General features: G+C 43.4%; 1 protein-coding gene across 5 annotated transcripts in view; it reads left to right on the top strand.

Annotated features, from left to right (window-relative positions):
- UBE3C (ubiquitin protein ligase E3C) overlaps window positions 1-23,799 on the top strand; it is a 110,373-nt gene that overhangs the window by 12,749 nt on the left and 73,825 nt on the right. For 4 of the 5 annotated variants that reach the window (XM_057730398.1, XM_057730395.1, XM_057730396.1 and 1 more), the window contains exons 2-6: window positions 8,433-8,486; window positions 11,669-11,743; window positions 12,207-12,353; window positions 15,814-15,929; window positions 21,952-22,109. In XM_057730398.1, coding sequence (XP_057586381.1) covers window positions 8,433-8,486; window positions 11,669-11,743; window positions 12,207-12,353; window positions 15,814-15,929; window positions 21,952-22,109 — 550 coding nt within the window. The remainder of the gene's footprint in view (window positions 1-8,432; window positions 8,487-11,668; window positions 11,744-12,206; window positions 12,354-15,813; window positions 15,930-21,951; window positions 22,110-23,799) is intronic. The other variant, XM_057730397.1, reaches the window with a different exon arrangement.

The raw sequence follows: 23,799 nt of genomic DNA, 5'->3' as shown, positions 1-23,799 counted from the left end.
AAGCATGGTCTCCAGGTTGTGTTGTGTAGTCTGCACGTCTTCTGTGGTCTCCCACTCTGCTTAAACTTACCTTGACCTGCTCGGCAAGTCGAGGACCATGTCCTGTAGGCACTGAAAGGGTGGCTTTAACAGTCCGGTCTTCGAATTAATTTTTCTTATAATGCAGCTTTAATGCTCTCTTTAACTTTTTAAGGAACATTAGTAAACTCTAGTGTTGTTGGCAAGCAGCAGAGTTCATAGCACATCTTCACTGCGAAAGATGAGATGGTAAAAAGTAAAATGGGGACTTGAAAAAAATGCTTATCTCCATAACCGATTGTCTGCAGCTTAGTTATTCGTCTTTTCTGGGCTTCTCTTTTTCACGTCTTGTAATGGGAAAGTCATAATTCTTGATAATGAGAAAGTTAGATTATCACTGATATTCCTTGGCCTATTAATGTTTCCATTTCTAATCTCCAATCAGTGGCCTTTAAAAAAAGTTGCCTTTTTTTAATTGAAAACAGTTATAAAAACTGAGACTCTTCTAAAGGGCACATAATGAAGTCTTCCTCTCACTGAGACTCCAGACTTCTCTGCTATTACAAATTTCCTCAATCTTTTCAAAACTAGAGTAAATATAAATCAACATGTTCTCCTAGCTTTTCGAATAACAGTGAGAGCTACTGTTCTCTTCAGCAGTGTGTCTTGGTGAGGATTCCACACAGCACCTTTAGATGTGGTTTCTCTTCCTGGGCACGTAGTGTTCCACCACGTGGGTTGTATCAGAACCACTTTCCTGTTGATAGCTGTGTATGTGCAGGTTGTTTCCAGGGTTTTGCTAGTAAAACAGTGCCGTAATTAACACACAATTCTGGTGTAAGAAAGGAAGGTCTTTTGGAATTTATTGCACTGGGATATAAATTATTGCATTTTATTTTGGTATTTTATTTTTAAATGAGCTCTTTTCACATTTTGTGCTCTTTACACATATTAACATGTGCATAAATTCTGTTCTAGTCTTTTCTGTATAGTTTTTAATTGGGAATCATTGCACATTATAAATATGCTTTTTGGTGACATTACTATATTTTGATTCACCTTTAAATATTTTTTGCATTTATGTGACATTGGTTGCTGTTATATTTTTTCATAAAGGTTCTTTCTTACATGTCTGTTAAAGAAGGGAAAATCCACAGATCATAGATTGTACGTTATTCACACATAAAACTTGTGCTTACTTTTAACATTTTAATTAAATCAAAGTATTTTACTTGAATATTCTTCAAATTGTGTACAACCATTAATACTGTGTTAGTGCATGAGAGTGGGAAAGTATACTCACTTGAACAGATTTGAAACTGATTGTCCTGTTTACATTGGCAAATGGAGTAAATTGCTGATGGAATCATCCAAATAGATGGAACAAAGATCTCACAGTTGTTTTTTAAAAAGCACAGTATTGATAAACATGCTAAACTTCTTTTTATAAGTGGTCAGCAGTCAATGTGAGCATTTGATTTTATGGAAATTGTCATGTTATGTACATTTACTTTGACCTGTATTCAAATTTTTGACCATAAATTTTTTTTTATTCTGATGGTTAATGAAATCTAAATTAAAACTATGTATGACTTTTTTAAAACTTCATTTTGTCACCACTGAATTCATTTGCATGAAGAAAGCGTTTTCCCCCTTTAGAAGACATCTTTATTAATGGTATTTGTGAAGTTTGGCCATAGTTAATTTTCAGAGGAGATAAGATAATGTGCCTAAAGCTCAGAGGTCAAGTAGAGACGTTTGCTGTCATTCACTGCTGTTTACGTGTTGATGGATAGGGCAGCTGTGGAGCTGAGAGGTTAGCGCTGAAGGCAGCACGGATGCTGCAGGAACAATAGGTTTAGTCATTCCCAAAGCACTTGATTCAGTGCGTTTTATGAAACTGGTATGTAACTGCTGCTGGGAATCCCTGCCTTGACTAGGCCTGTAGACTCTGAAAGGGAAAAGATGTTTTTAGTTCTAGTAAATTGAAACCAAAAATTTGTGAAGAATCGGAAGCTGAATGTGCGTTTTGCTGATACCTTACTGCTCTCTTCTTCCCGGCCGCTTAATTGTGAACTTATTCTTGGCTTTGTGGAGCGGTTTTTCAGAACTTAGGTTCTGGAGTAGCTTCATTAGTTTCTTATTCTAAAAAAGTAAGAAAGTATTGCAGGTACTTGGATAATAATTCAAGCAGTAGAAAATAAAGATGCAGAAGAAATAAATGTGTCCCTGCCTTTCACCCCGCTGCGCACGCCCCACGCCCAGACCCTTGTCCTCAGTCTGTGTTCCCAGGTTCTTCCCTGTCCTCTCAGAGCGTCTTCTGTGCACGGAATCATTGAGATGTGCACCTTCTTGTCTTGTTTGAACACACGCTAGAGCGTGTTGAACAGACTGCTGTGCTTCTCCCCCCAGCACTATGTCTGGGGGGGGTTCCAGATCAGTACAAGTGGTCTGTGGTATTCTCTGATACGCTGTGCACGATACGGCAGGCAAGGAGTGTTCTATTAAGTTATTTAGCTGTCATGTACTTTAACGGCCATTTAGGTTGTCTTCAGCTTTTTTGTTAGTTTAAACAGCATTGCGGTGCATACCCTTGTATTTGTGCCAGTAATATTTGTAGGTTAAATTTCTAGAAGTGCTAGGTCGGAGGCAGTGCACATGTTGAATTTTTATAGGTCGCTGCAGATGGCCCTCGAAGGAGACCGCATCCGCGTGCGAAGGCGGCTGCTGCCCATCATCCCCGCGTGGCGTCTGAGGGTTACAGTTGGCCAGTTCGGTTAGAAAGCCTGTCGTGTTTTTCTTGTGTTTTTTTCTACAAAAGAGTAAAGATGAAGTTCTTATGTTTAAAATATGTTTTTATTTCCCTGTGTGCTGTGACTTTTGCTAATTCTTCTGATTGGTGATCTTTTTTTTTTTTTTTTAATGGGCTGCACTGGGTCTTCGTTGCTGTGCACAGGCTTTCTCGTTGTGGCGAGTGGGGGCTGCTCTTCGTGGTGGTGCGCGGGCTTCTTAGCGTGGTGGCTTCTCTTGTTGCAGAACACAGGCTCTAGGTCCGTGGGCTTTAGTAGTTGTGGCTCACGGGCTCAGTAGCTCTGCGGCATGTGGGATTTTTCCGGACCGGGGATCGAAGCCGTGTCCCCTGTATTGGCAGGCGGATTCTTAACCACTGCACTACCAGGGAAGTCCAATTGTCGATCTTTTAAAATTATTATTGAGAGCTTTTACACATAGTTGGTTTTGTAGTGTTACAGATATTCCCACTTTGTCACCTTTTTAAACCTTGGTTATGATATTTTTCTGTGTAGAAAGTTTTAATGTTATGGGGTCAAACATTTTTTTTTATAGAACTTTTATTGAGGTACAGTTAACATACAATAAATCATTCTTAAGTAAGTTAATGACAAACAGTAACATAGATTTAATGTGTGGTGTGATATTTCTTTCTTAGAGAAAGTCTTCACACAGATTTTAAAAACAATACCCACGTTATCTCCACATATTTTTATAGTGCTATATGTGTATGTGTATATATGCGTGTGTGTGTGTGTGTGTGAATCTCAGGTCCCTCAGGAATCTATTCTGATGTGAAGACGTAGGGATACGGTGTCATTTACATGGGCTGCTCCGTTGTTGCAACACTATTTATTGTATAATAACACTTTTCTCTGCAGATTTGAAATGCCAGCTTTATCAAAGGCTGAGTCTCCCTGGAGACCCTCTGAGAGTGACCTATCTGTTCCTGCCTTAGCCTCATTAGTGTAGATGAGTGTTTGTCCTGGAGTGTGAAATGTGATGATTCCGGTGGTATGTGAAAGAATGTTTAAAAACATAGTAGTATTCATTTTAACACCAAATAGAAAAATAGAGCTAGAACATCGAGTCTGTGGCTTCCCTGGAGTGCGTGCTCTGATGAGGTGGGTGGGTGCCCCAGATGGACTGCTTCTCAAGCCCTGGTCCATATCACTAGCGTGAGTTCCTGGACGCTGACTCCTCATGTGCATTGTGGTAGGTTTGTTGGTTTACTCTTTTAGCAGCATGGTGAAATTTCACTTTCAGAAGTTGATAGTTATTTACTGGTCTGAGCCACGTATAGGCATTCAGAATATGTGAGTTAGGATCATGCCTGTGCCTTTATTTTTTCCCACCTGACTGCCGGGCCTGGCATACTTTGATCATTCATCGCCGCTGTTTTAAGTGATGGGGTTCGTTTTGTTTTCTTATTTTCTGGTCTTCTCCAGAATAACCACACCCCCACTGGCCCTGTGTGGCATCACCTGCTGAAGAGTGGCCTTCCACAGCATTTGGTGGCCACGTCTTTGGAGATGATGCCCGTGTGGTCTCAGGATTCTGACCAGTGCAGATACGGTCATTTTCTGTATGTTGAGTAGTAAGCCCTGTGTGCTGGGTACACGTCTGTGAATGTCACACGTGCCAGAGCAGTCTCTTTACATTAGTGAGCTCCACAGTTCACTGTGTGGAGCAATAGGAGTGGTGGTCATCCTCTCTTCGTGGAAGAGAGGACCGTTGAGTCTCACCCAAGGCGAGTGGGTGCTGGCCGGGTGACAGTGTCCCGAGGGAAGGCCAGATGGGGAGGAGGAGCAGGGCGTTTGAGACCTGAAGGATGGTTGGAGGGCACGTTGTGCTGGAGGCGGCACCTAGAGATGGTGCAAGAGAAGCGGTTGGAAGAGAGCGGAGGAAATGTTTGACCAGAATATCCCTGTGCTAAGGCTGTATTTGAACTTGACCCCTTAGAATACACTGGCAGTTCTCGAATTACAGTCTCAGATAGGCTACCGTGAAATAGAAAAATAAGGGCAGCGTGGTAGGTTATTACATCAATTTGGTTCATTTAAATAATTGAGCATTGAGAAGAGACGGTTCCGTTTAGTGTTCCGTGATCTTTTAGGAAATGATTAGATTGCAGATTTTGTTTGTTTTAAAGGAGTAGCAGCCTCTATGAGGTGATGCGGGTAAAGGGTGGGAAGCCACGGAAGGAGTTCACGCTTAAGGTGTGGGTGGTTGAACTCTGAATTTTCAATCCATACGTCTTCCCTGGTCTTTATTACCTGTTGACTGACCTGTCAGTCCCAGAGACGTCTCGAGGTCAGTGAGTTTGAACTGTCGTCATCTCCCTTCCGTCGGGTACCCTCTTGGTATACGGCTCATGGGGCCAGAGATGGGGGCCTCCCCTTCCTCCCTGATGCCGGCCTCGCCCTGCAACCCCGCTTCCTGCCCAGCCGCCCCCTCTCAGGCCTCTGCTGCTTCACGTGCTTCCTCCCTCTGCCGGGGTGTTTTCCATCTTGTCATCCTTCTGAACGCATCCTTCCAAGGTTTCTCTGGAATTCACTTTCTGCGTGTTCTCTGAGTCGCGGAGGCCGAGTACCTGCTCTTTCTCGGCACTGTCTCCCTGGTGCCCACCTGTGTTGAGGGGTGTGCTCCCGGACGGGGCAGGGCCGCCTTGCTGTCTCTGCTTCATCGCTGGTGTCCAGAATCATGTCCAGCCTGGGCGAGTGCTCCGTCGACGGGTGTCTTGTGCTTCCGCCAGACTGTGCACTCCTTGGGAACAAATGCTTTTATTACTTTTAAAATAGCCAGTGCCTAGCATGACGCACGCGTCAGCGGATACTTGTTGAGTGAATACATTCCTCCCGTGCCTCATTTCAGTGTCTTGTGAACGGAGCCGGTCTCTGCGGTGGGGAAATAGGAAGAGGCTCTGGTTCTCACGTGGAATTTAGTTACAAGGCCAGGTGCTACATATGACAGTGTGATATGCAGTCATGTATAGACATTGGTTAAGTGCTCTGTCACTTTTCCTTCTGTGCTGAACCGGCTTTTTACGGCTGGTGTTTTGTGCCCCAGGCCTTTGGACTGCTGATGTCTCCTTTTCTGGACATTCTGGATCCTTTGTTTCTCCCCCTCCTGCTCCCCGTGCCTTCTGAACTCATGGCCAGTTTTGGTGGCCCCCAGTTTTTTTCTGTGGCCTCCCGCTCCCCACCAGGGTTCTTTCTGATATCTTCCAAATTACCTACGTACTTTGAAGACAAAAGATTTTTTTTTAATTTCCTAAAATATAAAATATCATCATACTTAATGTTCTTTTTCAGAGTAAATAGTACACTGCTTCATAGCTCAGGCTCTGAACCCGTCTTGAGTTCAGGTCTTGGCTCTACTACCCTTGAACCCCACGGTTGTCATCTGTAAACAAGAAAAATAATAGTACTTAAACCGCATGGGGTATTCTGAGGAATGCAGGAAGTAACCAAAGCCAGGGGTTCAGACTGTTGCTCAGCACGGGGAGGGTGGGCCTTAGTCCGGTTGGCGGCCTGCGTGCTGGCAGTGCTTGGGCGCGGAGGAGTCAGTGTTGGTGGCAGCTGGTGCTGTCCTAGAGTCTCCTGCCCCGTGTGACCCTCGTGACCTGTGGGGTTGGTTGACCTCCCCCACAGACCTTTCTCTTCTTCCTGTAAAGTATTTAGGGAGCATGAGTACTCTTGGAAAGGCCTTCACATTTTTTAAACTACGGTTGTATTGTTGAGATCACATGTCAGGGTTTGTGGGTATGTCCAGGACTTTGGATTTGTTTGTTATGCCCCTTTTATAATTTTTGAAATGAGCCATTTTAAGTAGGAAACTTTATAGCCCTTGAGCACAGGTAAGAGAAGTGACCTTCCCGTCCATAGGGCGTCCTTGTCCCAGGCTGTTACTCTGCAGGTCATCAGAGGGGAGGGGTTCATCCTCAACACGCCCGGCCTCTTGCGCGTTCAGAGCCCTCGCACGTTGCGTGCTGCAGAGTGCAAGTAGGATTTCTGAGACATTTCTGTATCCGCTCAGACTCCAGTTATGCTTTTTGATAGGTAGTGCCTATTCTGATTTTTAAAATATCACAACCTAGGTGCTGTGTTGCAGGTGTTCAGAACTTCTTTTCAGCTGTTATGGTTGCTCCTTTTAGACTACTTTGTTTTACTTAAAGGAAATGTTCATTCATTCATTTTATAAATATTTATTAAATCCCTGCATGTGACAGACATTGAAGCCAATGATAGCAACCTGGTGGTAAGAGACAGGCCTTGACCCTTGAACACATGGGCCTTTTCGGTTAGTGATGACTAAGCTTATGTGTGAAGTCAATTTGGTGACTGTTTTGCTGGCATGTACCATTTTTTTAAAGGTAAAACATTCAGACATTAACTATATTTTCTCGTAGTTGTAACAGCATATATTGTTTTAAGAAATCCTAGCTCTTTAGTTACAACCAAGTAATGAACACATGTTAAATCTGGATGAATGGAATAGAAGAAAAAGAAACCGCAGGCGTATACTTACCACTCTTGTTCATACGTAAAGATAATCACTGGAAATATGGCTGTATTTTTATCTAGAAGCTTTCCGTAATTCTGAGCACTGTAACTGCACTTTCTGCTTTAGATTTTCCCATCCCCCTCTTCCTTTTAATTAATCAGTTGAAAATGAAATATTTTTCTGACCTTTGACATGTGGTAGATAAAGGCTTTTTTTTTGAATTCAAGAAATGAAATTTTCCATGATGGAAAGCATCTGGAGGATTTATTTCTTTGGCTGTAAATTTTGTCAGTGAGAAACTTTTTGCTCTACACATTGTGTATTCCTTCACATATCAAAGTATTATTTGAAATTGGCTTCACTCCTTGCTTTCTGACACTATTCTGATGAGGTGTATGTTTGTGTTAAGAAATTAAAGTTTATTAATTTTTCTGACGATTCATATGTTGATGTCTTAGACCTTTAATTTCATTTTGAACTAAATTTACAAAAATAAAATGCCCATGTGGTATAGACTGGAATGGTTCTGGGGGGAGGAGGGTCGTCTGTAAGTATTTTTATTTTATTTGAAATGTTTAGCTTTCCCATTTGTTATTTCAGTTCCTTCCACATGTCAAGTACTTTTGTCCACAATATAGTTTTACTTTGCGATGAAATTTTTATTTTTAATTTTGGTAACAATAAAAGATTGATTTTTTTCCTTGAAATTTTTACTGAGATAATTGTAGACTCACGTGCAGCTGTTAGAAATAACACAGAAAGGTCTCTTGGTTGCGCTGCCTCGTTTCCCCCGGACGTGTGTTTTGCAGAGCCGCAGTGTGAGCTCACAAGCAGCGTGTGATGCGATGCACTGATCTTACACACATCCGCCCAGTTGTACTGGAGCTAACGTGTGTGTAAAGAAATCAGATTTTATTCTTGGAAAACTACTGAAATACTAACTTGAATTAGATCTGTGACCTGGGGGTGGGGGGTTGGGGAACCATCTAACCCCTTGTGCCTCAGATTTCTTGTTAAGTCAGGCAGTTTGATGGGATGATCTCTAGAATTCTTTTGTATGAGAGTATTGTAGAATTTGAAATTATAATCTTTTTTATCTTCTCTCTCTTTGTGTTTAGGAAGAAAAGGCTTCTCTTTTACATCGAACTCAGGAAGAAAGAAGAAAAAGAGAGGTAAAAACAGTTTTGTGATAGTCCCTATAGATACACATTTTTCCATAGCATTTAAGTAAGTCTTGGTTTTACTGTTATGTATGTATAACATATGTATGTCATATGTGACATAACATGTATTTGTATGTATGTTTAACTTCAGAAACATTTCTGGATTTGTTGGGTTTTATGGTAGGTCATCTGTTCTGGAGCCAATGTAGTTTCCAGAATGGAGGGAGAATTAGGCTTTCAGTTCACGTCCCTGCTTGTGATACGGCTTGCAGAGGATGTGCAGAGTCTTAGTGTGTAATGTTCACATTTTGCCAAGCAGAAGGAGAAAACTCCCTCCCTTAACTATCTGTGAAGAGGCTGAATAAATGAAAGGAGCTGGTGACATTTGTTGTTCTAGTCTTCTTTTACATTTTATCTTTTGGAGATAATTTCTTAAAATGGCTTTACTTTGTTGATTAATCAGCAATTGTGATGTCTTATGGCCTGCTTTTCTAGGTCGTGTTTTGTTTTGTTTTTTAATAATTCATCCATTCCTTTAACGAGTATAAATTGAGAGCCTGTTATGTTCCAGGCACTGTTCTGCTGACTGGGCGTATAGATAGGGAATAAGACAGACAGTGTTCCTGCTGGGCTGTAGGACCCAGGTGTTCGTGAGGGTCCCGAGGTGGGGCCTGGGAAGGCCTTCTTTGCATAGGGTGTTGAGGGAAGGCGTCCCTGAGCTGGTGAGAGTCAAGTGGATTCCTGAAGGATGGAAAAGAACAGCTGTGGAAAGCTGGAGGAAGAGCATTCTTGGTTAAGGGAACAGCAGATACAAAGACTCAGGCAGGGATTCTCAGCCTCAGCACCACTGACGTTCTGGCCAGGTAATTCCTGTCGTGGGGTCCTGCGCGCGCTCTCCAGTAGAAGCTGTGACGTTCCTCCTCCACTGTGACACCCACACATGTCTCCAGAAGTTACCCAGTGTTCCCTCAGTGGTGAAGTGGCCCTCACTTGAAAATCACTGCTCAAACAAGAGAAGTATTGGCTGGTGTATTTTATCTTTTCTGGAAAATTCTCAGCCACGCGTCTCTCACAGTAGTGCTTCTGCTCGGTTCTCCTCTGGGACTCACATGGCAGATGTGTTCGACCTTCACACTATGTCCTGTGTGTCTCCTGTGCTCTTTTCTGTGTACTTCTCCTTTTGAATATCTATGCTTTGGTGTGGCTATTTTCTCCTGATCTAACGTCTGATTTACAAATTACCTCTTTCAGTGATGTCTGATCGTTAAACACATGCATTGAGTTCTGAATTTAAGTTTTTATTTCGTTTCTAGAATTTTCTTTGCTTCTTCTATTTCCCAGTTCTGTTGTCTTTTAATTTCTTGAACGTAATTGTAGATTTTTAAAGACAACGTTTAAACTCCAGTATTTGGAATTCCTGTGGGTTTGTTTTTATCATTTGTCCTCTTGATTTTAAATTCTTGTCTTTTCCTGGTTATTTTCCTTGAATACTGGACATCATATGTCCCAAACTGAAGCGATATCTTCAGGCTCTAGAATATGACCTCTTGTTTTTGAGGAGGATCACATTTGCTCCTGGCGGCGGGGGAGAGGGGGGTGGACACGAACCCCCTGTAACGGATGCAGGGATGAGCTGATGTGAAGCTGGCCTTCAGGCCTTGGGAGGGTTGCCCTGTTACCAGTACACCTGCCAGAGCACTGCAGTGTTCCTGAGACTTCTTCCCCGGTGAACAACTGAAAGAATAGAAATCAGTGTTTTGAAAACGTATGGGATGCTGTGTGAGGTTTTAGTTGTGTGCTCTTCCAGTCCTCATAGTTATGAGTAGGTTCCCAAACCGGGTTTAAGCTCAGGGGTTCCCCTGTTGTGACCGTTTCAAGCTCAGAAAGCACACTGTTGTGACCCGATAGTGTATTCTCTAATCCCAAGATTGTGTGAGCGCGTACGTGCCTTTCGAGCCTGGTAGGTAGCATTCATAGACGATGGGAAGCATTGTCATGTGATGGGGGGAGTACAGATTTTCGTGTCACACCCGAGTTTGCTTTCTGATTCATATCTTTCGGCATCACTTAATCTTTATGGAAATCTCGGTTTCTGTGTCTGTGAGGCAGGAATGATTCTAACCTGTGAGATTGTTGTATGAATGCATGCGAAGTGGCTCTCTTAGGGCTGACGCATGGTGGGCTCTCAGACAGTGATAGCTGCAGTGCTTATAACGGTTATGAAGAATATATATTTTTGCTAGGTCGCTGAAAGTTTTAAAGAGTCTCAAGTTGATAAAAATTGGAGTCTTCTGCTTGGAGACAAAGTCACCTTTAGACACTTGTGGGCTTCCTAGGTGGCGCAGTGGTTAGGAATCCGCCTGCCAATGCAGAGGACATGGGTTCGATCCCTGCTCCAGGAAGATCCCACATGCTGCGGAGCAACTAAGTCCGTGTGCCAAAAAATAAATAAATAAATAAATAAATAAATAAATAAATAAAAAATAAAAAAATAGACACTTGTGTTGTCTTTTTGTGTTTTTTTAATACGTGAAACAAAAACCTAAAAAAAAAAGTCCTTCTCTGCTGGTGGTAGAATTGTAAAATGAAATAGCTGTCTTGGAAAACCGTCCAGCAGTTCCTCACACGTTAATTCCACGCCTACCTGTGCCCCCACTAAAGTTGGTACATGACTGTCACAGCAGCATGGTTCATAATAGCCCAAAGGGAAAAGAGCCCACATATCCAGCAGCTAATAAGCGGATACACAAAATGAGGCACCTGTACAGTGGAGCAGCTGAAGTACTGAAATGTGATACAGCGTGGATGAACCTTGGAAACATCCTGCCCAGTGAAAAAAGTCAGACACAAAAGGCCACGTGTTATGATTCCATTATATGTAATGTCCAGAACTGGCAGTTCCATATGGACAGGAAATTGATGAGTGATTGCCAGGGGCAGGGCCGGGAGGACAGAGGATGAGGGGTGATTGCCAGTGGGTCCAGGGGTTCTGCTGGAGATGGGAGATGAAAGTGTTCCACATTTAGGCAGTGGTGATGGTTGCACAACTTCGATGGGTGAATGGTACACTTGAAAGAGTGGATTTTGTGGTATGTGAATTACGTGGCCCTTTTTTTTTTTTTAAGTCTTAACTAGCACATGTCATTCTCAGTGATTCTGACCAGTTGTTCCCTCCTCTCTACATTATTCAGGAAGAGAGACGAAGATTGAAGAATGCAGTGATCATCCAGTCATTTACTCGCGGCTACAGAGACAGGAAACAGCAAGTAAGGGTGTTTTTTTAACTGAGAAGGCATTAGAGAGGCATAAAAGAGCTTACTTTAAATATGGCCCTGGATTCTTAGAAGTGGAATTCATTTTGTATGTATTTTTGTGTGTATTTGTTTAATGAAAGTTAATGTGGATAATCGTATTTTCCCCAATAATTAATTTTATTAGTTGATATAAATAGATGAGTTTTTTTGGTGATTTTTAAACTATAAAATACAAACATAGTCCAAACCACGGCTGAAGATCACGACAGAAGGAAGAGGTGGAGGAGCCCTGTAGAGGGCGTTTATGCGTTTATGGGCCTGTCATTACACTCCAGGCGCTTTGGGTTTCGTTAACCCTTTACCAACGATAGCATCTCAGTAACGGAATCTTAACTGTCAGTTTCCACCCCTCCAGTTAAAACAGCGCATGGCGTGCAATCGCGTGACACTGTCTTTGTGCCTCGTTTGTTTTCAGTATTCCATCCAGAGGAGTGCGTTTGACCGCTGCGCCGAGCTGTCCCAGTCCGGGGGCACTTTTCCCATTGCCAGCGGCCCCAACCTGACCCTTTTGGTGAGACAGCTTCTGTTTTTTTACAAACAGAGTGAAGACTCAAAACGTTTGGTGAGTGTTAACTGCATTTTCCCCAGCCTTGTTTACGTGTCTGCCAGCTTTTGTTTTAACATGGTCAGAAAGCCTCTCCAACATGTCTCACCCCTGTGGACTTCCTCAGCCAGCAGTGATAGGTCGCCTTTGTGATGATGTGTTTGACCTCTTAAAAATTGATACAGATTCTCAGGAGCCTTTTTTCATTGTTTTACTATGGGAAATTTTGAATATAAAATCAGTAGGCCACTCAGTTGTGAGGCCCCTACCACCCGGTCTGCAGTCAGCACCTTGTTTCCACAGCGCCCTCCACACCTGTGCCTTCATCCGTGTGGTGTGCACCCTGGTATCACGGCCTGTTACCTGTAGGTACTTTCATGTAAATCCCTAAACTCTAGGGTCTCTCTTGGAGTATCCAAAATATAATTGTGTAAGTTAAAAAATGTTATAGGCTTGTGATGTTATCAGTAATGAGGAACAGTGTGTACTGATGGAGGAAATACACAGATGAATCATCTTTTAAAAAGTGGAACTTGTTATTGTGTCCAGTTTCCCAGGAAATATTGAAAGATTCGTATGTAATTATTAAATACGTATTTATTCTTAGAAACCTTTATTCACCTGTAATAAAAATTTCAAATTAAAAGATGGGGAGACAACGAAGAGCGGGTCTTCCACACTCCAGCTGTGCACACTTGCAGGGCCCTTGTGCGAAGTACAAGTACGGGGGACAGAGGAGCACTTTACTGCTTGTCCTGGGTTTGGCTTTAATTCCCAGCGCTGCTTCCTGTACTGAGCGAGGCTGGACCATGGGAAGAGCGTTCCGTAAATCTCGAGAGGCAGTAAAGGCGGCTTTCCTTCAGTGCAGGCCCCTTCTAGGCCTTCTGTCTGATGTGTGAGGGGAAGAATGAGGAAGGTACAGTAGCCGGTCATCTGGCTCTTTCTCTCCCGGCTCCGTGTACTCTGACCTTGCAGGTTGAAGGTCAGACATGGAGCACAGTGTGCGGGGGTTGGGAGGGCCGTTAATCGTGATATCTGCAGCGCACCCTTCCCTTTGGAGACCTGCTCCTGCCCAGCTCCGAGGTCTGGTCAGCAGGTCCCGCGTGGTTTCTCGACGTGGCGCGGCGCCCAGCCCTGCAGGCCCTAAGTAGAGTGAGAATTAACCAGGTCCTCAAACCCGGTCAGTGTGACAAGAGTGGATTGGGTTGTTTATTCAGTTTGCACACAAAAATGCGAGAGCAGTGAAGCAGTTGTATGTGCAGGGAAAGTCTCCTGCCCAGGGTTCAAGTTGCCTAACTCCTACTTTAAGAGCAGGCGTGGTGCCACTTTCGATAGTTTTATTAAGGCACTCTGTGCAAAGCTGCACGTCTATGGCTCTCCCTTCCTCATCCCTCCCTTGATTTACTTTTTGTTATTATGACTCTAGGTATGGTCTCTGCTAAAATAGTGTACTGTGACTGTATTCTCTTTTGTGTACAGTTTTCTTGACTTTTAGTTAATTATTGTGTCACTTCTGTTTATCTTTGAACCTCTTTATGATAAAGTCGTCTTCCGCCTCCTAACAGTAAAATGCTTCTCAGCCCCATTTTCTGCGATTAGAGAGTCAGGTCACTGATGCTCTTTCCCCGAGCTGCTCTTTCTGCATCCTGGGAACTTGCCGCACAGTTTGCAGCGGTTGCTCTCGACACCCGCCATGTTCCTGGGAAAACCTCTGCTTTGCTTTTGCTTCAGTTTCAGATCCTCTTTCCTGATTCCATACCTTTTTGCTTTCTTGGTTTACTCTCTTGTTTTATCGATACACACCCTCAGTTGACTTCCTGAGAAAGGATGGATAAGAAGGAAAGTTTTGGAAACTTTACTTATCTGAATTTAGTAAATAACAAAAAGTTAGGCAAAGCAGTTGTTTAATGTACTTAGAACTTTTGGGATGATATTGGTGCATTTGTCAGGAATGAAATAACAGTATCAAAATCCAGTCCACTAGGAGGATACGTTGTACAGCACAGGGAATATAGCCGATATTTTATAATAACTGTAAATAGAGTGTAACCTTTACCAATTGTGAATCACTGTGTTGTACCCCTGAAACATAATACTGTACTTAAACTACATGTCGATGTAAAAAAAACCCAGTCCAGAAAATGTTCAGATGAAGGGCTTTGAGGGTTTTTTTTTTAATGTCATTGAAACATAATTACTTGATGAATATATTTACACCCTTATTCTTGTAGTTCCTGCATTGGCCTTTAGATTTTTATGATGTTCAGTTACTGTACCTCCTGTTTTTATTTGTTAATGGGTTGTGTTCAACTTTTAGAATGACCTGCGTGTCAGATAGTTCAGACAACACTTGTATCGTGTTTTTTCCTGAGAAAATATGAACAGGTGGCTGTAAGTACCTCAGGAAGGAGGTCAGTTTGCATTTGGATCGGACCTCAGAGTTATTTCCACCCAGCCTAGGGCACACTTGATTTTATCATGCAAAGCAGTGTTCGTACCTAAATTATTCGATAACATTTTATATCAAATAAGTGTTACTGTCAAAGGAGAAACTCTGTAAAGGTGACAGGCAAAGAAAAGGCTCTGTGGCACATTTAAGAGCCTACCTTAATTTTAACCAGTTCTAAATGGGTCTCGTGAAATGAACAAACAGCAACAGAAATATCGTGGAGAAAGTACAAGAGATTCCTGTTAGGTATTGTGCTTTCAGAATCATCTCTGGCAGCTGCATCCACTACAGAGGGCTCCTGGATGCGAGCTTGACAGAAATCTCACTCGGCGTTTCCTCAGCTTGTTGACCCCTCATCGTGTCTAGGACAGTGGGGTTCTGGCCATCCTGAACACGTCTAACCTTTTTTTCCCTCCAGCTGTATTGAGATATAATTGACAAAATTGTAAGATATTTCAAGTGCACACTGTGATGGTTTGTATAAACATTGTGATAGGATTCCTCCCATCTAGTTAAGTGACACATTTCTCACCTCACGTGCTGCCCACCTGGCCTTTTATCAGGAATGGTGGAACTGTGTGATTGCCTTTTCTACCAAAATTTCATGGAGTTAGGGAAGGAGAGTACCCACAGGAAAGGTGCGGAAATGCAGAGGAGAAAGGTGAAAAGAAGGAACCATTATCCTTTGTGACTTATGATAAAGATTGCATTTCTCATGTGTTTTTATTGTGGATTGCTGATTTTTGCACATGATCTTCTTGTTTCACATTTACATGAGTTTTAAGTACTTTTAGTAATAAATTTAGTAATTTACCTTCATGCTGATGTGCCTTTTTTAAGATGGAAAATTCAGGACGTGTGTGTACTACTAACTAAAACCTGACTTAGAAGATTTACTTCTTATCATGTTTTGATTATTTTGACTAAGTATCTGTTTACCGACTGAGGAAATTTGGTATGTTATGTCATTAGTTAAACAAGTAGCTTTTTATGGACTGAGAGTTGTAATTGTATGTTTTGCCATTTCAGATATGGATGTATCAGAACCTCATCAAACACAGCTCTCTGTTTGTCCAGCAGTTGGATGGATCTGAGAGACTTACATGCTTGTTTCAAATAAAGAGGTTGATGAGCCTCTGCTGCAGGTAACCCCCTCGTCAGCGACTTGTGTAACGTGGTGATCACTTTGTCTAGAGGAATAGAGTGTCTGAGACAGTGGTTTTCCTTTTTTTTTCTTTTTTTGAGACGAATGTTCTGTTCATTACCGTTTTCACTCTTGTGATTCTCCCTGTAGAAGTTAAAATGTAGATACACATACCTTCCAGGTGATGCTTCTTTCAAGTATGCCCTGGGAGTACCTTGTGGAATGCCAGGTGTCCTGGTTGCTAGCTCATGGATGAGTCAAATGGCAGGACTCTTGCTGGGAGGATGGTCCCATTCTTGTCGGGTACCATGTTGCCACATTTGCTTTTTCTCTACACACATACATATGCTGTTTTTCTAAAGCATGTAGAAGTACGTTGCAGACATCATGACACGTCACCCAGTTCACTGTACTTCTAAGAAAGCACGCTCTCGGATAACCGTAATCTAAGAAGATGAACGGCAGTTTTCCACTATCATGCAGTATACACACTCCATACTCAGATCTTCCCAGTTATCTCCAACGTATCTGCCCTGTTTTGACGATCCTAGGATCCACTTGTTTCACTTACTCCTTTGTCTCCTCTGTTTCCTTTAAATTGGATGTCAGGTCTAGAGGAAAGGTTTTTTGCCGAGTCCTGCTGGTGTTTGGGGCTGAACCCTTCTCTGTTGTGGGCGTGGTCCTGTGTGTTGTGGGCGTGGCCCTGGGTGTTTAGCAGGAATCTTTCCGTGCACCCACTCGACCGCACGGGCCTCCAGACGCTGCTGAGTGTGGCCCCCGTGAGAGCCGCTGGCCTCAGGCCGTACTCAGTGCAGTTTAAGCCTGTTCAGCAGGATGCTCCATAGCAGATAACAGAGAGTCCTGGCACCTCACGTGAGAGGCGCATCCTGAGACACACCCTGTTCTTAGTGCAGCTGAGTGAAGTAAAAGCTCCTGTCTGGGTGGGGCGGGCACATTTCCTTCTCTGTCACTGGAGTACCACCTTTCACCCCATGGTTTTTGCATTTGATGGTCTACGCTTGAATCGGTTGTTATATCCATGGTTTACAAAATGCTGATTTTTCTAATTCTGTTGTTTCTTCAGTGTTTGTTAGTTGGCATTATTTGTGAGACCCTGTCTCCTTTTCCCTTTAGTCTCAAATCAGATCGCATGTATTTTATTTAATTTATTTATTTAAATTAATTAATTTATTTTTGGCTACATTCTGTCTTCATTGCTGCACGTGGACGTTCTCTAGTTGCGGTAAGCTGGCTTCTCTTGTTGCAGAGCGCAGGCTATAGGCACATGGGCTTCAGTAGTTGTATACGTGGGCTCAGTAGTTGTGGTATGCGGGTTTAGTTGCTCCGAAGCATGTGGGATCTTCCCTAACCAGGGCTCGAACCCACGTCCCCTGCATTGGCAGGTGGGTTCTTAACCACTGCGCCGCCAGAGAAGTCCCAGGCTGCGTGTATTTTTAAACGCTAGGTAGAGGGAGCCCTTTTCAGAGCCCCATTAGTGGTTTGAAGCATCTTTGCTTTCTGGGACCACGCTATTTTGGGCTCAGCCTAACAGGTCCCCTGAAAGCCCCGGGTTGGGGCTGTGTTCTCTAAGGAATCTGGTTCTTTTCGATGAGTACTGAAGTTTTAACAAAGTAAAATTAAAACAGCGATCTGTTAGAAACTTACTTCAAGTGTGTGGTGTCAATCAGCCAGCGAATGGTCTCACGGGGAGTGGATGTTGCAGGTCGGGTGCTTCTGCGAGTTACGGGGGCGGGGCCGTGTCCTTTCTTCCACTCTGTTAGTCTCCATGCGGATCTGAGGTAACTTTTTCAGAGCTAGAATAGTAGTTTTAAGTGAAGAAGATGGTGTACCTCGTTGTGTGTAAACTACGTGAATGAACAGGTAACACGGAAGTGGATGCCACATGAGTCCAGCAGGTCCAGGATAACTGAAACTCGGTTCCGTGCCGCGGTGGCATCGAGGCAGGGGACTGGATCCTCGTGCTGCCTCTGTGTCTTGCCAGCTTAGGGCCTGATGGAAGTTGCTGGATCTAGTTTTCAGCTTCATTCTAAAGTGAGGAGTACTGGATGAGACTTGTCCTTCTAGGCCTAGTATTTCAGCGCTCTACTGGGTGGTTGCACTGATGGGAAACCTCTACTTAAAGGAAATGGCCTCCTGGTCACCTCCATCCTTGAAGCCATCTTTTTGCCGGTCCTTGGGCACTGGAAGCATCGAGGTGAATCTAGCGGTACAGGGTCGCTGTTGGCACCTGGTGCAGCTCTCAGAATGTACGCTTTCTGTGTCATCGTTATTTAGTGCTAACATTGTGAATTGCTACTTATCAACTTCAGTAAATTTATTTTGAAAATAAAGATAACTTTTTTAAAAGGTAATGAATATTGACATTACTTACATTTCTTATGTGAGCAGCCATTAGGAACAAAATTGGGATTAGCTAATCAATTCCTTCGTTGATTAAAAAAGTTTATGGGGTTCCTCCTAAGTGCCGGGCCCTGCGTGTAGCTGTGACAGGCAGAGAAGAGTCCTCTTTCCTGGAGACTCTTCTGGGAGACCAAGGATAAACATAATAAGTAAAATAGAAATGACTTTATAGGGCAGAGATAAACGTGCAGGGGTTGTGGGGGGCACACGGACAGACACACACGACCCTGCGGGCAAATCCCAGGATCTGGAAGGGACTTTCTTTAGGACTTTGGCTTTCATGCTGGGAGAGGAGGGAGGCCAAAGGAGAGTTCTGAGCCAAGAGTGACAGGACATGAATTTTCTTTCTTCCCTGACTCTTATAATGTTTTTATTATGAAATTTTCAAACATAAAAGAGTAGAGAAGTGGCATAGTGAGTGCTCATCTGCCTGCCATCTAGTCAGCCGTTTACCTTGTTGACCACTGTTGACATTTTGCTGAATCATTTCAAAGTAACATAGTGACTCACAGAATACTTATGTATCCATCTCCCCAAAGGACACTCTTGCAAACCACAGTTTCATGACTGCACCTTTAAAAATCATTGAGAGTACTATTCACTAACACCAGAGCGACCAGACCGTCTGGTTTGGCAGTCCTAGCAATACCAACCCTTGTACTCAGAAATGACTCAGGTTGGTCACTTTGTCTAATAGTCAGTCCATTTTCAAATTTCTCCTGTTTTCAAAATATATTTTATAGCCATTTTTCTTTCTTTTTTAAAAAACTAGAATCTAATTGACCACACGCGACCTTGGATGCCTCTTGAAGCTTTTAATCTGGAGTAGGCCCTGCCACCTGACATCTCCAACTGATGTTTTCCTAGAACTGTTCTCACAGGGGGGCTGCAGAGACGGGGATCAGTGAGAGACAGCAGTGGTCCAGCCTAGAAATGATGATGTCTTGGGCCAGGTGATCACAGCAGGAGTGGTGTGAAGTTGGTGGGATTATGGTAGAGTCCACAGCGTTTACAGACTGGAGGTGGGATTTCAGGCAGCAAAGCTGAGGGCACATACCAGCTTTTGGTGTGAGCGTTTAGAAGGATGAAGTCGTTTTAAACACTAGGGAACATAAACATGCGTGAGATTAAGTGACTTCTGTGGAAAGAGGACCAAAGACTGGCCCCCAGGGCATACCCGCATCTGGATGCTGTGGGGAAGAGGAGGAGAGCCCAGGGCCCTGGCTCCCGAGTAGGGAAAGCACGGGGGAGGGGGGCGGTCAGGGGTGGTCACCAGCATGAGTGGCGTCAGAGATGTGATGGTCGAGTTGCCAATGCTCAGTGTTGTTTTCCAGGAAAGGTAGAATGAGGCCTCCCATGTGAACACGCGTTGGTGCTTTTGTTCAACTGGTTAATTAATGAGGGAACCAGGGGGATGTTAGACCTGATTCAAATGAGGGTTTGCCTTAGGGAATTCATATTCTCTACTGGACAGAAGCCTTTTGCATTGCCAGGAACAGGAATCATTTGTGTAGCTATGTCTGGGAAACATTTGCATTACTGTTAGTTTTCTGCAGAGTAGCCTGGTGGAAGGCAAGGATGGAGGTGACGCAGTGCGTGAGCTGGGCCGGCCATCAGCTTTTTTTTTTTTTTTTTTTTGTCCATTTCTTAATCTGGCAGTTTTTCCCCCACAGTAATACCATTGGTCACCTTGATGAGAGCAGTGGTGGGGGAAGGTCTGATTGGCTCAGGTTTAAGAGGAATTGTGAACAGTGAAGAGCCTGGCATGGGGCAGAGACGTGGGCCAGGAGCTGGTGAGGCAGTGGTTCTAGAGACTCAGGTGGGAAACCTGATAGTGCGCTTACCGAGGTTCCGGATAGGAGTGGAGATTGGCAACGGGGATTGGGTTGCTGGAGCCCGGGGAGGGGCCGGGGTTTGGCCTGGGTACGGCCAGGATGGTTTACTCACGTTTTCAAGAAACAGAGTCCACTTAGAAGGATGAGCACCTTTAAGAAGCAGACATACAAGTGAGCGATAAGCACTTGAAAAGGTGCTGACGTCATATTCCGTCAGGGAAACGCAGACTCAGATCACAGTGAGGTACAGTAGCACAGCCGTCAGAGTGGCTGAAACTTGGACAAGTGCTTACACCAAGTGTTACACGTATGGAGCAGCTGGGACTCGTAACCGCCCTTTGCGTTTGATAGTTTCTTGTCAAGTTCAGTACTGTCCGGCTGCCATGTGACCCAGAGGCTCCTCACCTAGGAATTCACTTGAGAGAAATGAAGCAGGTCCAGGTAGGCTGTCCTTGAATATTCATACAGCTTTATTTATAACAGGAAAAGCCTGGAGAGGACCCAAATGCCCATCAACATGTGCATAGATAACCAAAACATAGTCTTTCCATGCTGTGGAATGCTACTGGCAGTAAAAGGACCAGGTTTTTAACATATGTTGGAAGAATTTCAGATGCTGAGTGAAGAATGTAGACATTAACGTGTACATACTGTGTGGTTCCTTACATATAGAATAGTAGAAACTGCAGGCTAGTCTCTGTGACCAGGGTGCGGGTGGGGAGTGGAGAGCAGGCGGAGGACGGCTGTGCTCAGGGCCTTCAGTGTGGTGTGATGTCAGAACCCACTGCACTGCCTGCTTTAAGTGAGTGTAGGTTATTGTGTGCAAATTTATCTCTGTAAAGTTGATTTTAAGGAAAGGCATTCTCTGTTTTTAAGGAAGACTTAGTTTTGTGACAGCTAAGCCTTCCTTTCTGCCTATAATTCTCATAGTAAGAAGGGAGTCTTTAGTCAAAATGCTGGATGAAAACTTAGGACCAGAAATATACCAGCTGTTCTTCTTGGGGGACATTGTGGGCATGGAAAGTCTCAAAGGAACTTTTTTCTTTGTAAATTATAGACATATTATTATTATTATTTTAAATTTATTTATTTTCATTGGCTGTGTTGGGTCTTTTTTTGCTGTGCGTGGGCTTTCTTTAGTTGCGGTGAGTGGGGGCTACTCTTCGTTGTGGTGTGCGGGCTCCTCATTGCCGTGGCTTCTCTTGTTGTGGAGCGTGGGCTCTATGAGCATGGGCTTCAGTAGTTGCAGCACATGGGCTCAACAGTTGTGGCGCACGGGCTTAGTTGCTCTGCGGCATGTGGAATCTTCCCAGGCCAGGGATCAAACCCATGTCCCCTGCATTGACAGGCAGATTCTTAACCACTGCGCCACCAGGGAAGCCCTCGAAGGCACTTTTAAAGAGATCTAACCTGAGTTGGATTAGATGTAGCTTAGGTCATACCCCTCCCGCATGGCAATGGCGATCTTTGATTTTCCATGTCTCTTTTTTCCTCTGTGATTGTGCACTTTTCCTCCCAAACCCAGTGCCAACATTCTGTTTGGCACATAATAAGGACTCAAAAAAAAAAAAAGTGTGAGTGACATGATGCTTGGTTATTTCCTGTCTGTCTTGGAGTTACATCTGTTTTCAGGGATATTATAGTACTAGAACAGAGCGGCTCAAACACTTACCATAGCAAAGAGAAGAATTTTAGGAAACATTCGGTGACACTTGACATCTAGTAATTATGTTGAATACGTTTTGTTTTGTTTTTTCATTTTCACAGGTTACTGCAGAACTGTAATGATGACAGTTTGAATGTTGCACTTCCAATGAGAATGCTTGAGGTGTTTTCCTCTGAGAACACTTATTTGCCTGTCTTACAAGATGCTAGCTATGTGGTGTCCGTAATTGAACAAATTTTGCACTACATGATTCAGAATGGTGAGTCGGCGGTGTCAGAACTGCAGAACCTTGGTCGGGGGGGAGGAGATGTTGTGAGCAGCCAGCCCTGGCCAGGGCGCCTTTCGTGGCAGGAAGCGTGTGCAAGTCACAGGTTCTGGCATCTGTCCTCGTTTCTACCCACACCTCAAAGTTTGGAAATGTGTCTAATCTCTTTACCTAACTTTTCCTGTTACTTGAAAATGAAGCAGGTTAGCGCCTGCTTTCGGAAGTTGTTCCCGGTGCTCTGCTCAGATGTCTGGGCCCGCAGCGCGGGGCGGGGGTGGGCGCAGTCGTGCCGCAGACACAGCGACCAGGGCAGAGCCTGCCCCAGGAATCACAGTAATTCAGTAGAGGAGAGGAAGATGCTTGGTTTATTTGAATTTTCTTATTAACTCGGTGACACGTGTCTTAAAGTGACTGCATTCTGTTCGGTGTAATAACCTAGACCTGAAATGCCTCTGAAGACATGTGAGTGACGCTGGCAGAAAGACTATGAAGTGATAGGATTTTTTACTTCTGTGATAATTAATATAAAATAAAATTTTTTAAAATTTGATTCCCAGGGAATTCCCTGGTGCCTAGTGGTTAGGACTCGGCACGCTCACTGCTGTGGGGCCCAGTTCAGTCCCCGGATGGGGAACTGAGATCCCACGAGCTGTGCTGCAGGGCCGACAATGGCAACAGCCACAGAGATCTGATCTCCAGTGTTCTCCCAGGTGGGAAGGCAGATGCTTGAGGGCTCCTGGATGCCAGGAGCACTAACGGTAAAATGTGTGTGTTACTAGTCATAAAAGGAGCTGTGGGGCGTTCTAGAAAGCAGGCATTACTGATAAAAACGTAAGTAATTTTGCTTTTGTTTTCTTGACATGATGGACTAATCTGTTGGTGGGTTAGATATAGCTAATTTAATCCTCAGGACTAAAACTGTAGAAATTAAATTCTTATGCATCCAACCGTATTCTTTGGCTTAGGTTTAAAAAAAAAAAAGAACCCCTTGCTTAGCTTGTTGAAAAATTAGGGAAACTACCGATTTAATTATAAAGTAGAAATTGCAATTTGTGGAATTTGACCTTTTAAAAAACAAATGAATGGCAGTTATAAATGGTCCACTGTATTAATTGATGTATTATTATATATATTGACTTAAGACTAAGCATTAGATGAGAATTTTTACTTGATTTTTTTTTTCTCGTCTTTATTTTGAAATGTGTCTTGAACTAGGAAATGCTTCAGAATCTTACACAGAAGGTGCTGCTTCCAGCCTCTTCTGTGGTATAGTCATGTTTCATGCTTTTTGATCATTATGTCCTGACATTACTAGTCTATAACATTTTAGCATCCTGTTCCTTCACTAGTTCGTGTTGTTGTTATTGTACAATGTGTGTTGACGTCACATGAAACTTTTTTTAACAATTACAACTAAACTACTTAGTGCTCTGTTCATGCTGTCAGTCTGTTCAGTATACGCATTGGTGTTGATATATTAATAATGGGATACTTTAAATTTTTTCTTGATATGTTTAAGAATTTTTTATGCATTTATGTCTTTTCAGTCTTATAGCAAAAGAGCTTTCAAGCTTTCTTGTTGAGTGTCACTGGTGGTCAGTGTGTGTGAGGTTAGAGTTGGGGTGGTTACAGAGCAGGTCCGGTGATCCTGTGCGGAGACTCACTGTTTAGCGACCAGACCTTG

Source organism: Hippopotamus amphibius, chromosome 4 (genome assembly GCF_030028045.1).
Source record: "Hippopotamus amphibius kiboko isolate mHipAmp2 chromosome 4, mHipAmp2.hap2, whole genome shotgun sequence".
In the NCBI taxonomy this organism is placed as follows: Eukaryota; Metazoa; Chordata; class Mammalia; order Artiodactyla; family Hippopotamidae; genus Hippopotamus; species Hippopotamus amphibius.
The sequence above is the reverse complement of the archived record's forward strand: the minus strand, read 5'-3'. Positions and strand labels throughout refer to the sequence as shown.